Source organism: Chamaea fasciata, unplaced genomic scaffold, assembly GCF_029207755.1.
Source record: "Chamaea fasciata isolate MVZ Bird 193981 ecotype frontalis unplaced genomic scaffold, bChaFas1.0.hap1 SCAF_2, whole genome shotgun sequence".
NCBI classification, from domain to species: domain Eukaryota; kingdom Metazoa; phylum Chordata; class Aves; order Passeriformes; family Sylviidae; genus Chamaea; species Chamaea fasciata.
This window is the reverse complement of record NW_027094087.1, coordinates 53,418,268-53,435,707: the sequence shown is the minus strand read 5'-3', so window position 1 is coordinate 53,435,707 and position 17,440 is coordinate 53,418,268. Positions and strand designations below refer to the sequence as shown.

The 17,440-nt window shown below is 40.4% G+C and overlaps 1 protein-coding gene across 7 annotated transcripts in view; it reads right to left on the bottom strand.

Moving 5' to 3' along the window:
- The window catches only part of CAB39L (calcium binding protein 39 like), a 59,927-nt gene that overhangs the window by 14,475 nt on the left and 28,012 nt on the right, over positions 1–17,440 (bottom strand). For 5 of the 7 annotated variants that reach the window (XM_066176142.1, XM_066176141.1, XM_066176140.1 and 2 more), the window contains 3 exons: positions 9,560–9,724; positions 5,206–5,324; positions 537–705 (listed from right to left, as the gene is read on the bottom strand). In XM_066176142.1, coding sequence (XP_066032239.1) covers positions 537–705; positions 5,206–5,324; positions 9,560–9,724 — 453 coding nt within the window. Of the gene's footprint in view, positions 1–536; positions 706–5,205; positions 5,325–9,559; positions 9,725–17,058; positions 17,179–17,440 lie in introns of all 7 variants that reach the window. The other 2 variants (XM_066176145.1, XM_066176146.1) reach the window with 2 other exon arrangements.

The window sequence follows — 17,440 nt, the reverse complement described above, 5'->3', positions numbered from 1 at the left end:
TTAGCACTACAGTCCTTACACTGAGCCATGGGTCACAAAAGTAAGACTATGGATACATTGTAAAATAATCAGTGGGCTTGGCATTAATCTAAACTTGAATGCTGAGCTCAGAAGGGACAGAAAAAATTACAAGGATTTCAACTGTTAGTTTAAAATGATGCCTTCTATTTACTCATGTGGTCATGATGGGCACTGGGTTTCTCTTGGGGGAAGGTAGGGAGAGAAAAAGGTTATGCATTTTACAAGAACTGTAGGTAATAAATAATTAATTCGAGTTTTAAATGGTAGCATAAAGGTCCATGGGTTATCAAGGTGAAGAATGTTAATTAAATACAGATTTACATTTCTCTAAAGATTCTTTGCAGACTTGATCACTGCTGTGAATCCCGCTACAGTCAGACCAAGGGTTAATTAATTATATCCTTTACTGAACAATAAAAAAGCCAGCCAGTTCAAAGCAACACAATGCTCAGTGATGACTTCTGATGGAGTGCTGCTTTTGACACAAACTATGATGCATGTATTGAATAATTTACCTTGAATGTAGCAAAGGCATCAGAAGCAATATCAAATGTTGACATTTCCACATATTTAAAAAAGTCTCTGAACTGTTCTGAAAATAGTATGATTTTGGCCAAGGGTTCATGGCGGATACACTCTCTCAGCATAATTCCACAACGTAAGGCAATATTTGGGGATTCATATCTGGAGAATGAAGAGAAACAGAAAACATCAAAACATAGAAGAACAAAGATAAAGAGGCACCTTTCCAGCAACAGGGAACTTTGTAGCACAGGGAACATCTGTGCCAAAAGGGACAGCACACATGGAGGAGGTTAGTGCATGCCCCCAGTACACCACAGTGCTGTACCCAGCTGCAGGACCTCATCCCAAAGCTCAGGAGCAGACAAACAGATAAGGCTGCTAGAATTTTTCATTGCAAACCTCTCTCTTCCCAAGCCAAAACACATTTTGGTGTAAATTTGGACTACACCTCCTCTCTGTGGAAAGACCGTGGGGAGTGTGCAACATGTCAACGGAACTCCTTCACCCTTTTGGATTTGTGAGAAAGCACAGCCCATACAGCATAATAACCTCCCTTTTCAGATTTAATTCTGAGCTCCTCAGTTTATCCAAGAAAACTGTAACACCTCATGACCATCCATCACCTCCCACTCCTCCTCTAGAGGACATCATCCTGGAGTATTAATGAGGAAGGTAGAAAGAGTCTCTGCAGACAGTCTACACAGGATTAAGCTTTCTGAAGCTCTGAAAACATTTCTTTTTGTTTGTTTTTGGGTTTCTGGGTTTTTTGTTTTTGTTTTTTAGCAGTTTAGGAGGAGTTCTGCTCAATTCCTCTACTGCAGGGAACACTCTGGCTGTGTTCAGGACACAAGCACCCATTCCTCAAGTTACAATCCTGATGTGGCACATGCACTGCAATAGCCAGGAGCCAGCACACATCTCGCCCTTGGAGAGGAGGGGAAGGAGGGAGGGGGGAGGCAATTCAGAGCATCTTCCATTTCTATAAAGTCTTGATTTCTTTAAAGCTGAAATTAATCTGAAAAGTGTTAGAAACACATTAAAAAACAAAAAGGATGAAATCCAACAGTCAAGAAGGACTTAAAATGAACTTCTTCCAGCAGTTTGCCAGAAATCATGTAAAAGTGCTGAAGTCCAAGGGGACAGAAAGCACCCTCTGTTTCAATAAACTGGTTATACTATATCAGACCTGTGTATTATCACCCAGAGCTTATCAGCATCGTTTTTCCTTTGCACAATTAATTCCTATCACTAGGCCAAAAGAAATACAATTAAAAAAAAAAAAAAAAAGGAAGAAAAACACAAAATGCCATCTGTGCTGTAAGTGAGTGGGCCCTCAAATTTACCACTAGCGTGCAATTTAAAAGAACAGTAGTGTTCTGCGGGCATACCAGAGCTGCATACTTCAACCTGCAGTCAACAATAGTTGGCTTAATGAAAAATGAATTGCTATTCCAAACAGGCAAATGAAACTTCCCACCCCCAAGGAAATGCAGGCACTCAAGGAGTGGGGTTTGGGGAAGCATTTGCGAACTTGAATTTCTGGCTCTTCAGACAGCAGAAATTCACTGATGTTTCCCATTGAGGCATCAACTCCATTAACTGGAATACTAATTTTTAAGGAAAATGAGGCAGACCTGCTCCTAGGAGTGCAGCCAGGAAAATATTTAATAGTTGGCTAATGAATATTTTGGTTGGAATAAAAGCAAATTACATTGTTTCCAGCACAATAACTTTTAAAAACATTAAGTATCAACAGAATCATTTTTAGTCAAATGCTCCATTATCTGGAAGTGGGTTATGGACCTTTGGCTGTTCACACAAGCAAGGGAAGTTGGGTTTGGCGCCTGGAATAAGCCTGGAAGAAGTTTACAGGCTGCCCAGTCATAGCTAGCATGTCCTTTGTACCCACACTTACATGCAAAGCCACCAGGCAGGAATGATAGAAATGTGTTTCAAAATCACTTCTAATGAGCAATTAGTGCTCTATGCTGATGCATTTCCACAGCAGAAAAAATACTGAGTTCTTCTCTGTTTGGATGAACTTACAACCTAAAGAAACCCCCACACAGTGAATACTGGAGAGAACTAGAAAATGAAACAATGGCCTTGTATTTCAAAACACTCATTGTGGAGTTTGAAAGAGGCAAGACTAAGAGCAGAAATGCATTTCTGTGTAAAGGGAACCATTCTTCCATGGTTAGTGCAGAAGATGGTACAAAGTGAGGAGCACAGGCAGGAGATTTGGAAGGCATCAAGCCTGGGAGACACAAGGTCTTAAACAGATATATTCTAATCTGACTTTACACTACTTGTATAGTCTGAGTTTGTCCTTGAATAAACTCAAGGGGAATTCTGCAACCTCAGCCAATATACCATTAAAGCTCTAACTGCACTGCGATAGGAAGAGGTCATCACAACACAGGTTGGGGCAGTGTCTAGGGTAGAGATAGCATGTGACATGAGATATAGATGTATAGATATATAGACATATAGATATATATTCACAAAGAGGCTTCTAAATGTGTCACTTGAGAGAAACGATGCAAGTGCCATAAACTTAGCCCTCAACAGTCACTGCCCTAGTGGGAAAATATTTTAAATTAAAAAGGACCAAAGTTATTTCTGGGCTAATGCAATAGGCTGACACCTGAGAAAAAAATCAGCCCAAATTACACCTGGTTCTCTGTGTCACCAAATGCTGTTCTCATCTGAAATCGTATACACAAAGCCTGCACTCAGAAGATAAGATGCTATTAAAGCAAGTCCTCATGCAGTAGCAAAGTCAAATAACCTACACAAATGAAAGAAAGGAAAAAAAAAAAAAAAAGCAGACTTTGTGCTGTGTGTTTTCTGAAGCTGAGAAGCTGGAAGGAAGCAGGCAACAAGTAAAACCAAGCCAAAAAGGTAGGAACTGTTATCTCAAGCTGGCAGTTCCACTGGAGTATGAGACAGGAAACACTGGGCGGGAGCTCTGATTGAAGATCCTTCCCACCCAACAGAGCTCACATTAAGCCACAAAAAAGCAACCTTTTGCTGTTAGGGACTGACAGGAGGCAGAGGAAATGTTGCATCCAATATAAGTACAGCAGTCTTAGTAATTTTGGGCCATTTCTTTTATAGTCATGGTAGAGGTGATTTTTTTTCTCTCCAGGTAATGTTGTGATGTCATGTAACAAACATGGAATGGCACAAGTCAGCCAAACCCACTTTCCTTTAGCAGATTTTGATTTCTTGTATTTCCTATAGTATTATATAAATATGTATCTATATAATATAAATAATGTATTTCATTCAGCATTAAATAAATAAGAAAACACGTCCTCAAGTCACATTTTCACGTGGTGGTGTCTAACACAAGGTGCTTGTTTCCCAGTCCTGCAGCTGACTGTACACATGCACCCCACACTGTGGGCACACAGCAAGCTGTGTGTTCAGGGCCCTGCCCTGGCTGCAGGCACAGATTTTAGGTCTCATTTTTAGACAGACCCAGCAGCAGGACAGAGGCAGGGAAGGCATCATCACATTTGACATCATTACACTGTTCTGCAGCGGCTGTTCAGGCTGGGCAGGACTGACTCTGGACTTCTACTGATGGATTCAACTGCACTTTTTAACAAGACATTCCAGAAATGGCAGTTCTGAGCCAGTGCAGTGCTGCAGAGGGCGAATCAAGACATCATGAACAAGGAGCCTGAGGACCACAGACACACTGCTGCATGCAGCAGGATTCTCCAAAAAAAGCATCTAAGTGATGCCATTTAAATTCATCCTCTGACTCAGGCCACTTACAGTAAAATGTCTCTCAGAAGCATATATGCATAAAAACTTTACTATCATCTTAATATTCTTGGTTGCAACAGATGCCAAAGAAAATCTGGGACATAATCCAAAAATATTTTTTATCCTTAAATAAAGCCCAGACATATGGTAGCAATACATGCCCACCACGCTAGATCAAAATGAGTGAAAAACTGAAAAAGCAAAGACAGAGAAAAGGGAAGAAAATGATTGTATATACCTATGAAATTAAAAACAGTTTGTAATAATGATGGAGAGAATTATCATCACTGTCCTGAGGCTAAAAAGACAAAAAAAAAAAAAAAGAAAAAGAAAAAAGATTTAATGCTGAAAGTTGTGGAGTTAATGACAGAAATAATTTAAGGTTGAAGTTCACTTGTGGCCACAAGCATTGGAGAAGTCTGTCCCACAGGCACAACTACTCTTTTAATGCATTTTTCCTCCTCTCTGTTCTACCACACAATGCTCCAGTTTAACTCCAGTTATTTACAGACACCACTGTTGGTCACTCCTGCAATGCAACGATCTAAATGAACCTGAGCAGTCATCAACAATGCTACACAAGAGTTTGTGGTGAGAAATGCAGTACACATCACATGGGGAGCAGTCAAAAACAACCAGCACATAATTATTTCAATATGAAGCTTGGTGAAGAAAAAACAGCCAAATGAAATAATCATTTAAAAGTATAGAGTTCTGTAGAAAGAAAGTCAATATGAAAAAAATAAAGTAAGAAATCTGGAACAAAATCTAAAAATCCCCTTCTTTTTTTTTCAAACTAAAAGTGAGAAAGTAGATCAACTGCAATGCCAGCATGTTCCAGGCAATGCTCTTTAATGAAACTCAAATTAAAGCACCTACCCTTTTAGGAGCATGAATAGGATATGTGGATGGGCACTAATGTATTCCACAGTAGGGCTACGTGTGCCAATTTGTCTTCTCAAGATGTTGTTAAATATCTGGGAAACATCCTTTTTGCCCTGTTAAAGAAGCAAAATATATCTTTGCTTAGAAAAACATGAGCAAATGACCATTTACTGTAACATCGATTTAAAGTACAAATGAAACTGAAAACAGAACATGTCAGCCTTTTATTTTTTTCTCCAAAGTCTCTCTGCCTCATATTTGCTGTTTCCACAAGAAGGCTTCTTCCTTCAGGTGGCCCTGAAGGGTCCTGACTTTCCCACTGCCGTTTTCACCTTTTTTCCTAAATGTGCATTTTTTTCCTAGATGTGCATTCCTCTTACACAGTCAACCAAGTCCCTGGCTATTTCAAACAGCAACACTAAAGCCCCACAACAGCAAGCCACTACCCTGAGCCAAGCGTGCTGCTGCGTGTGCTGTTACTCCCGTGGTCTCCAAATGTGAGTCATCCAGCTGGTACCAAACCCCTGCCACACTGCCTACACTTAAAAAGCTAAAGCTTTTGATTAGTCAAATGCAAACAACTCCAAGTGTGATTACATTTCTGAAAGTCAGGGTTACATTAAAACTGTGCCCATTATTTACCATGAAAAATGAAATAACTACTACCAATAAAATGGCTGCACCACATACGTGTCTCTGCTTTAATCAAAACTAAAGTCCTTCTCTTCGCCCTAATGTTGTGCTGTGTGCACCTATCTACACAATCACATTTTGTCTTCAAATGCTTCCCTGTGAAAACAGCTTTCCAGAAGGTCTTTCCAAATCACGTTCTATTCAGCCACAGGGTTCACCAATACATCTTGCAGTAAAAATCCTTTTTCTCCCCTGCTGCTTCCTCCCCTGGCAGAGCAGACAAATTGATGTGTGAAGTTAAGGGAGGTGGGAGATGGCTGCACTAAGGAACAGTAACCAAGGCACTGAGTCAACAGCAGGTCACTATGCACAGGGCAAGCTAAAGCAAAAGGTCACTTATAATCTGTACATGCTTATTGATCTGTCTTGGGAGGACAAACATTCCTTGGCAGAGGACTCATTGAATGTTTGAAGCCAAGGAGCAGATAGTTTCACACAGAGGAAAATTCCCTGGTTTCACCTCTACAAATAAATCAGTGCTGAGGAACACAAAATATTCTGCTTTCCTACTTGTTCCAGCCCAGCTGGCTTGGAGACTTGGAGACTCCGGGAATTTAACAGGAGAATCAAATCAGAGTGGGCCAGTCCATCTGCCTTTGTCTGCAACACTTTTTTTGACCCTTGGACATAATTTCAAATAGGCTAATTCTGTATAAAGTCATCCCATTCTCCCCTATCTTTACAACACCCATATCATATGCCTGGAATCCTGTGATCCCCATGGGCTTCAGCAGTTACTCCAAGACTAAAACAATTCAGACAGAGAAGAGCTGTTGAAAGGCTGAGGTAAAGATGGCCAGAAATTAAGCGATCCTCTCTGCTATGCTTAATCTTATATTAGTTACTTAATACTGTTTGCATTGCAGCATAATATCCACAAGCACAGAGGAGATAGATATAGACATATAGATATAGGTATCCAATTATAGCTCATTTTCTAGAGATCAGTGATAGTGAAAGCCAGAGCTGATCTCTGTGGGTTCTCCAGGAGGGAATGGAGGCAGATAGGAGGGATACATTAAAATTCTAGGAGTACTTTTGGAACACTCCTTACTTGGATCTGCAATTGAATTTTGCCTTATAATGAAATACATATGGCCACTGAAGCACAAGACAGGGCAGCATGAAGAGAAAGTGGCTAGACAAGAACAAAAAAAACCTGCTAAGGATGCATTATATAAATAAAAAAAAAATAATATAAATACCATAATTTAGGCCCTGTTTCAAGGCAAAGTAGGGGAAAGATTATAAAATCACCAGTCCTGGGTTTGTAGTTTTTTACTGTCTATTTTAGGGGCTTTACAATTTGTGAACCTTTAGGCTTACACACAGTAACATCTACTTTTTTAGTTGACTTCCTCTGTTTGCACATTTACCTCGGTTCTTCAAAGTTCAAAAATAAATTTCATATTTTAAATTTCTAAAAATCCTGTCTGATCTTGATTCTGGGCTCCTGCCCAAACCTGACTTTGATGCTTCATAACAATGTCATCACTGAAATTATATCTTGTTTGTTGAGTGGCAGAAGCAATAAATCTGTGTTTTCTGTGGATGTGTGATGGATGTGTCCAAGTATCCCTCACACAGTCTTTGAAAACACACCTTCAAAGGGAAGTTCAGCTGTGAAAAATTGGGATCAAAGTGGGCAGAAGGCTTGGTGAAGAGGACACAGGGAGTCAGGACAAAGCAAAATAACATTATTGCCTTCAGAAATCAGATTTTCAGGAGTTTATGATTTGCTTTTTACCATTACACAGGGATCAAAAAGTTAACTTGCATGTTAAAGAGTGATGAAATTGTTTGTTCAATGAAGAAACTTAAACACCAACTGTGGCCACCAATATAACAAAATGGAAAGAGAAAAGTTGATAAACTGGAAAAGTCAGTGGGAAGAAATGAAGACAAAGCAGCACATGCTCGTACTGTCCTCTTGTTCAGTGACATTTGGTTTCTGGTGTTTTGTCCAAAGAACAAGTATAACAGTTTGGCTAAATGATTGGAAAGTTTTTTGTAATTAATAAAAATATATTTTGCAATAAGAATTATGAGAATTGTTTGTAATAACAGCAATTCAACAACAGATCATTGTTGTTGACAGGTATTTCATCCAGTGCTTGCTTTTAAAGACTGTATGTTCAATATGTTCATACAGAATTTTTTTTTCTGGCAGAAGAATACAGACTGTCATGTAACTAAAAAAAATGCAGAAGCGTCCCTTCTGTGCTTCTCCTTCCCTCTTCTCCATTTTTCTTAAAGGGTTTTTTAAGGGCTTCAGTTGTTGGGTTTCAAATATTTTTATAATTAGACATTGAACTGTAACCAGAGCAGACACAGAAAAGACAAAGCATAAAAAAACCCTCCTGAACTTAAGACCTGAGAAAGAGCGAGAGAATTCCACTAAAAACATTTTCAAAAATTAATACAAAATAAATAAATCAGTCCTTGATCCTGCATTTACTGGTGGTAGGGGGCGGAGTGGGAAAAATGAAACATAAATCACCCATTTTCCTCCCTTTCCTTCATTTGTAAAATGGAAAGAAAATTTCTTCTACACATGACTCCCACAAAAGGTGTCTCTGAGAGCATCAGATCTCTTTGAGAGACTGATTCTTCTCTTCAGCAGCTGCCTGCACATTGGGTACTCCTCCTGTTCCAGACCTCAGCGGGTGGAGGTTTGGATCCTGGGCGCTGGGGATTTCCCGCTGATTGTCGGACACTTGTGACGAATCACCAGCACCCAGGAGCCACAGAAATCAGGGAATACATAAAAGCAGCCCCTGGAGGCCACTATCCCAGCTGACTGCAAACCGCAAGAATGACAATGACCTGACAGTGACAGACTTTATTCCCATCCCTACCGGTCAAGAGTAAATTAATAGAGGAAATACTTATCCCGAATTACTGCAATGTTTGCTACTATAACTCTTCTTCACCTTACTTATAAGCAAGTTTAGTTGTCATAGCAGTTGTTTACTAGATTTTTGGCTTTAACAACAAGGCTGGCAAGAAGTTCTACAGAATATATAATGTTATATATAAATGTATAAATTAAATTATATATAGACATATACATTTATATTAATCTTTCTAGTGTGAAAAAAAAAAAAGGTTATATTCCTTTCTTCTTTTAATCCAAACAATTAGGTGGGGGACACCTAAATTACCTTGTGACCTGCTGTCTGTTTTTAAGATGTTTTTCAATTCCTTTCCTCACAACTAAACCATTTTGATTCATTCAGTCTTTGCCACATGAAATTCTCCATGCTTCCAATTATTTTTATTCCATGTCCCTGAACCCTTTCTAAATCGGACACTCTTCAGAGACAGCAGGTAGCTATAGCTGCACTATTCCAAAGATCATCCCTCCAGTTCACAAGGTTGGTCTTAGACAGTATTCTCAACACCATGTGCTTTCTTGCTTGGATATACATGGCAATATTTCTTTATTGTTTTTATTTTAATTAAAAAAAATAATTACTGCCAGTGTACAAGCATGTCCTTCCGGACACCAATCAATCTAGAGCAGCAACTTTCTTCAGCCTGTGGAAAACAGTTTTGAATGCAATAAAATTATTTAGACTTCAGAAAAATATGGCTCCAGTCACTGAAAACACCAAGACCAAGGAGATGTAGAAGTTTATGGATGTTGACCTACCTCAAAATCTATCAGCTGCAGGTTGGCAATAAGCGTCACTAGAAGGCCACTGTTGTAGAGCTCTTGTGCCAGCTGGGCCACGATTTCAGTGGGTGGCTCTTTGTCTGTGGTCCCACACAGAATTTCCTTCATTGCTTGCAGAGATTTTGACACTTCCTCCGATGCCTTTTTGCCAGCAGATATTGGGTTTTGTTTTTAAAAAATGAAAGAGGAAAAAAAAAGGGTGTTCTTTAAAAAGACATGCATTTCAAAACTAATGTTTCTAAATATACTTACAGTGATCATTATCTATTGCAAAATGATATCATAATTTTAGATAATCATGGAGGCTGGAACTGTACCCTGCAGGTCTTACACAAGATAAATTCAATTTAAACATGACATACCATCACTTACAGACCATGGGCATAAAATAGAGCCAAGAGAGCAATTACCAACCAGTGCCAGCAAGATCCTTTAACAGGTTTGGAGGCAGGCACAGCCCTGCAGAGGCAGCAGCAATTTCACAGTTGCTCCCCCTGTCCTCCCCAGTGGGTTTCATGGCACACATGGGGCAAGAGGTGCCAGGTGAAGGTACCAGACCAGGGGGCTGCTCCCACCAGAGGGGTGGCTGCTGGGCTGCCTCCCATCCACTGCTTCCTGATGGGCTGTCCCAGCTCCTCTGCTGGGAACCCAAATAATAAATCCTCGCAGCCCTGTGGCACTGCTTTACCCAGCAGGCAGCTGAACACCATACAGCCACTTGCTCAGTCCCCCTCTGTAGGATGGGAGAAGGAACTGGGGGGAGGAAGTAAGTTTTTAGGTTGAGATACAGATATCTTAATAGGATAGAAAAAGAAGGAAAAAATAGTAGCAATAACAGCAACAATAACAATAATAAACAACAAGTGATTCACAATGCAATTGCTCGCCACCCAATGTCCAGCCAGCTCCTGAGCTGCAGCCCTGGGCCAGCCTTCCCCCAGCATTACGTACTGAGCATAATGCCATGTGGTATGGAATATCCCTCTGGCCTGCTGGGGCCAGCTGTCCCAGCTGTGTCTGCTCGCAGCTTCTTCTGCCCCCAGCACACTCACTGGTGAGGTGGGGTGAAGAGCAGAAAAGGCCTTGACTTAATGTAAGCACTGCCCAGCAACAACCAGAACATCAGAGTGTTACCAACTTTATTCTTATCCTAAACTCCAAACACAGCAGTTTACCAGCTACTAGGAAAATAATTAACTTTATCCCAGCCAAACTTGGCAGCTTTGCATTGCCATCACCTATTTCTTCTCATCAGGTGTGGTTTGAGCCAGCGTCTTCCACAAGGGATTGCTCACTGAGCACATAGGCACTTCAGTCTCAGGCTGAGAAATTTAAATTAAACAATCTGCTTTAGTAAAGCTCCACATCTGCCACCAAGTGAAGAAAAGTAGATCTTTCACATCTTTTGCTCCCACCTGGAATATACAAATCCTGTGCAATGTTTCAGGTACCTAATGTAGAGGATGAATCAGGAATTACCTTACAAAGCATCTTCACCAGCAGGATTACAACAGGGAAAGGAAAGAGACATGCCTGTAAACAGGTAACAGCTTAGCATTCATGCAGTCAGCAAGTTTAAATCAGATGTGGGTGATAATACCCCACTTCCCAAGGAAAATGACCACTGGCTGCAGCATGGCAGCTCTGGCTCACGCTCTCCTCACAGCTTTGCTCCACTTTGAACAAATGAAGACTCTGTGGAGAAAAGGAGTCATTTTTTTTTCATATGGGTGTGTGTGCTGTAAATCCCACCTGCTCCACTCATGGGGCTACAGAGACAATGGCTCCGTCTGGGTCGGGTTATATTTAATACACACATGACCTGCAGCAAGGTCGATTGGATTCTTTGGCAGGGAGTGGGAAGGAAGTAAGGAACAGGTTTGAAAGCAAAGCTGAGAATGACAACAAAGTGCCAGGCAGGATGCTGAAGACAGGAAAGTATTTCATATCTTTGAAAAACCTTAACTTGAAGTTGGCATTTTGTTAGCATAGCATATGCAAAAAAACCCCAAGACAAATACAGAAAACCCAAGAGTGATTTGTAAAAGTTAACTGGAAATTAATGGATGTTCAAAGCCTGATGAATAATTTCTATATATCTCTCACATACATTGAAATTAAAAACATCATGCTTTCAAAAACCACCCCATCAATCTCTATAACATAATCCCACAGTGCTCTGAAGAGGCGTATCTCAACTGCTGCTGATCTCCCAACATTTTCAATCACAGATTTTACTCACATTAATGAATAAAAAATATGGAAAAAACTAGAAGTCTTAAAAGAAACCCAAACCAAAACCAACCACAGTGAAAAGCCACTTTTACATTGCAGCTACCTGGAAGATTGAAGCACTGATTTTGCACAGCATAAAGAACTGCTCTCCTCCAGTCTCTTTGTACCTACTCACAGTTTTCTGCTGGTTGAGATAGGTCAGCACGAGCAGTGTGTAAACGAACATGACTATGTGATAATTTCTAACAGCAGAAGTCTTGATGTTCCTAACCATCACTCAGCAAAAGAGCCTATTTTTACCTCAAATGTCAGTGGTGTGTCACTTGAGATATCCCACAGAGCACAGATGGGATTAACAACAGGGGCTCTATCTTAGAAACTAAAGCTCTAAATTTTTATAAGATCTAGGGAAATATTTTCATTTCAAAGAAAAAGCCCATTCATTTTTGGCTTTCCACACTTTCTGCTGGGCTGGGTGTGAATATCTCTGGCATTCTGTAGTTAAAAAAAAAAAAAAAAAAAAAAAAAATTAATAACTTTGCTTTTATAAGGAGGCCTTTCTGATATGCAGAAAAAAAGGTCTGCAGGACTCAGCTTTAGGTTTAATTCTCAAAAAGGAGGCCAAAAAGTGCTGTGTGAGAAAATGAAACACAGGACACTGGTGCTGGTGGGCAGAAGTGGCCACCACGGCTCGTCTCCTCAGCTTTTCCACATTCAATTTACATTTCATGTGTCACTTCCTCCCCTTCACAGCCTCTCCATTGTCTGTGTTTTAATGAGCAACTCGCCACCAAAAGTTATTCCTGGTTAAATCTAAGGAATGCTCCTCAGTGGAAATCCCTCACAATATATATGGAGGAAAGCCATAATCCCAAACACAGATTCTTAAATTAACAGCCTCCATTTTGACATTTCCACTTAATCTCACAGCAATTTTAGAATAATACCTTAAGTGCATAAGCACAGTTTCCAGGATGGAAACTTTCTTAAGACTCAGAGAAGAAAGACATTCCAATATCCAAAGACCCAACATCTGTCCAAAACAAAAAACAAAGCACCTTTATTCACTCAAATACATGGAAAATAAAAGATGAAAGAAACATATCTGCATAAGAAGTCAGACAGGTCCTGACCCTCTTTAGGAAAAATTGCAAAAACCAACAGAAAGCCTCAGCAAGACATCCTCCCCTCAACGATGTCACACACAGAATTTCAGTGACAAAAAAAAAAACAAAAATGATTTGCTAGAAACCCTTAAGTCTATTATGACTTCCATGCTACTTTTTATTTTCCATCAGTGGCAAGAGCAACGAGAGCAAAGTGCTGCAAACATCACTCCAGCAGAAGTCACAATGCAAAAGAAAGAGTTTCATGAAATATCAAAGCATTTCAGCCATTTGCCTTATTCTTGCAATTAGGAACAATCTTATTTCCAGCAGATTTTCCTTTTATGCTCTAGGTACAAGTCCTTTCCATCATGGCTGAATTTATGCCATTATATTTAGAGAGGCTGTTGTGAATAGAGGGGGGAAAAGGAGGAAAGGAGAAAACTAAGCACATAATCCTAAACAGAACAGCCTATACATATAGATACTAATGTCAGAAGTGAGTTATGCTGAACTTTGGACAGTCAGAAGTTGCAGGTAGATACGAGAAAGCAAAGATGAAATGCAGGCTGCTCCCCAGCACACACTCAAATTTAGCGTTTGCACCACTGTCCCTGCACAGATGTCAGGATCTCAACCTCCTAAGCCAAGTTTCTGGTCTTTCCAAAAAGTCTCTTTCCAACAAGAATTGACTCTGCATCCACAGAGTATAGTTTATAATGGCCATCAACCCACAAGTGGTTTTTGGGTCCATTTTGAAAGACAGGATTTTGTGTAAATATTGAAATCTAACAATCCTTGGATTTCTCTGCCAACCCTACTGGACTAGATGATCTACAACAGCCTTGGAGATGGAAAATAGACACTACAGATAAATCTGCATAACTTCTCTATGTTAAATTATAAACATGTTAAACATCCCCTCCTCATAAAGCTGATTTTTTGTCAGCATTTATGTGTCTTTCTAAAACCACCAACAGCTTCAACCAGAGCTGGGAATTTTGTAAGTTGAAGATTGTTGTCTCAGTTCATTTTACTCACAGATCAAAGTTTTGTCACTGTTGACTTAATGGGAACATAACACAAAGAAAGGAGCTTACAGAAAAATGATTCCCTGAAATTCTATATGAAAAAAATTATCCCTGAAAGACTGAACTTCACATGTGGGGTAGGCTGTGGAGAGGAGAGCCATAAGAATATGGCAAATGGGAGCATACAGCTTCTGTTTGTGTACCTAGCACATTTCCAGGTTGAAAATCTCTCTATAAACTGTTTTTCTCTTGCACAGCAGCAGACAGTAACACAGAGAGATGCCTGCCAGTGCGATGTTAAATACTCCAGTGTGTGATTCAGTGATCTGCCAGTACTCCATGCTATATATTGCAACTAAAAGCATAAAGCTCCTTGATTCGGTCTTATCTGGTTTAAAAATATTCTCACTGTGTGATTCAAACCAATTTTTCTCCTAAAAACCAGTGTCAATGCAGCTCTCCCTACATGAAACTGCAAGGATTCCCAAGAAAAGTCATTAGCGGAATCTGAATCCAACAACCACATAACTTCAAGATCACCCCAACTGAATTATTCTTGATGCAATTTCATATCAAATGGATCTACAGGGCCAAATTGAGGATATTTTGGATCAAGAGGCCTGACATCTGTCAACATTATGGACTAGTACTCAAGGAAGCTGGCAAAGACAATTTGGCCAAGCAAGTACAGCAGGGAAACGCCTTCTAAAAGGATGTATGATCAAATGGAGAAGACAGGTTTGCCCCACCTGGACATAAATTCCTTTCCCACTGTTAATCCTGCACTTAAGACAGAACTTAAGGTTCTAAAGGTCCTCAAAACATAAAAGCAACCAGAAGAGAAAGGTTTAAGCTCTTGGCACCAGAACCTGATAGTATCTGGAGTTTCTCCCACCTCTAGAGCAATAACAGACCTTAGCAGAACAGGGAAGCTGAAACATGAAATGTTCCACAAAACCCCGGGACACACAGAGCTAGGGAAAAGGGGTGCCAAACCCTTCTTATCTCATTCCCTCGGTTTCAGTGTGCAGCAATGAAATGGAAAGCAATTTTGCAACTGGCTCTGGCAGTTGCAGAATCGCATCCACGGGTATTCACGTTCCCGGCAGTCACGCAACTGCTCTTCCATGCAAATGCACACAGAGCCCTCCTCATGCACCTCATCTCACACACCAGTCCCCAGAGCTTTACCAACACAGCAGCCAGCAAGGTGAACAGCAGCCAGGAATGGCTTCCTTGTTGCTATGTAAAAAAGCAGGATTTATTGATAGAAGTATTTGCTCCAGATATCTTGAAGTCTTTTAATTGTAGCCTTAATAAAATGCTGCTCTCCTGACCCTGCAGAATAGCACCAAATTTGTTACAGCACGTGGAGATGAAAGAGAGGACAGATTACAGTGACCTACCTTGTTAGAGAGATTTAAGTGAAAGGGGCAGAAGCGCGACACTTCAGGTTATTTTACATCTCACTTCACTATGCTTCTGAACACTGAGTAAAGGCACTGCAGCCTGCAGTTCTACCTGACAGGAAAGCACTCAGCAGGGTGCTCTGAACCTGCTCCAATGCATTTGGGTTCATTTTCCACAATAAAACCTTGTCTCGGATCAGCTATAACAGAAACTGCAAATCTTTCAGCCCATCTAGACCACATGCAAAGATTAGACCAAGTTTCAACCAACCTCAGATCCGTTTGCTGCACTAAATTAAAAGCCTGTGACACTTGGAAGGCTTTTGCTGCAGGGCAGGTTCAGAAAATGTTACCAAACCTGTAGGCACCACAGATGGCACTGAGTCAGGCTGCCGCACCCGAAAGTGTTTGGTTAGCAGTAAGAGGGTCATGTGTTCAAGGACATCCTTCAGTGACAAAGTAGATGCCACCCGCACTGCTTTGTGCTGACTGGGCTCAGGAGCTGAACGCAAGGCTTTGAGAAGTCAGGACGTCACACCCCTGTTCTGTGAGGTTGGTCAGGCACCGTTTCTATCAATGTTCCTTTACAATATCCATCAACAAAAGACATGGCGACGCATCAGTAATAAATGAAGCAATGTAACTAGAGTGTCATATGCTGTCCATTCTTCTTCAGGTTCAACAGATATGACCTCTTGGTATCATGGCTTCTCTCCGCTTCACCCCTATTTACATGCATCCTCCAAGTGCTATAGGAGTTTGTGCCAGGAAAAAGAGAGTCTAAGCACTAAAGGCCTCCTTTCCTATGTTTTTAAATACTTTCCTGCTTTTCTAGGTAGTTCCACAGTGGGCATTTCTCATTAAATTCAAGGACTGATTGGTTCTACATGACTGAGATTAAATTGTAATGACATCTATACAATACTGTAATAAAACTTAATTAATTGTTCTTCACCACATCAAAAGCCCAAATAAGATGTCAGCAAATGTATATGCTCCAAGAACACCTTATTTTCTTTCAGATGTTGGAAGAGAGAAGGATTATTGATAAAGAAGGTTTTAGTCCGCTTTTTCAGCTCTGTCTTACCCTACTTAATCTCCCAATCATTGCATTAAATTTGCCAGTGCTGCAATCCCTTCTTTAAAATAAATATTATTTTTAAAAATTTGTAAAAACAAGCTATTAGAAAGAGCACTTCAGAGGAAAAGGAGCCAGATGTGCTGGCACTTTTCAACCTGTGGTCTATCAACCATCAAAATGAAGCTGAGAAAATGGTAAAGATTTAAGCACACATATATCCATGCAAGCAAACAAACAAGAAAACCCACACATGAAAGTAAGAACCAAACATCCTATTTTTCAGTTGGGAGCATTCGAAAAGCTTTAAAAAGCACTATGGCAACACTACACAAATTAATAGTTTAAAAAAACTTAGACACGTGGAGAAAGTGGGTCAAATTCAATCCTTATCTAAGGAGACAGATGCTAGTGCAGTCAATAGAATTCAGTTAAAGCTTGAATGGGTACTAATCCATGAGTAACAAAAAGCATAATGAAGAAAGAGTGCAAATTTCTGTATATTATGTGTGCACATGGAAATGCCTCAGAAAAGATGTGTAATTTCCTTTACACTTACAACTGGCTTCTCTGCATCCTATCCATCAAGTTATACCCTCCACCCTCTTCCCATTACCTGAGAAGTCTTAACTGCTCCGCTGCAAGGTTCTCTCTACCAGTGTACTGCAGAGCCTGGCAGGGATGATCCTTTCTGCATTATTTAAAAACATCCCCTCCAAGACACAGATGGCTCCTGCTGAAAGTTGCACAAAGATAATTTAGAAGCATCAAGCCCCTCTCTGTCTGACCTTGTGCCCTCCTGGCTGCCCACAGCATCTTCACCTCATACCATTTCTCAGCTGGGACAGGAAAGGACGTTCTCTGCCAGCCCTGCAGTTAATTCAGGCTTTGCCCCATTTCTCTGCCAATTCTGGCTGTATTAGCAGCTTTTGGCTGTCTCAACCCACATACCACATTGGCTGTACTACAATAACAGCTTAATTGTCACAGGATAAATC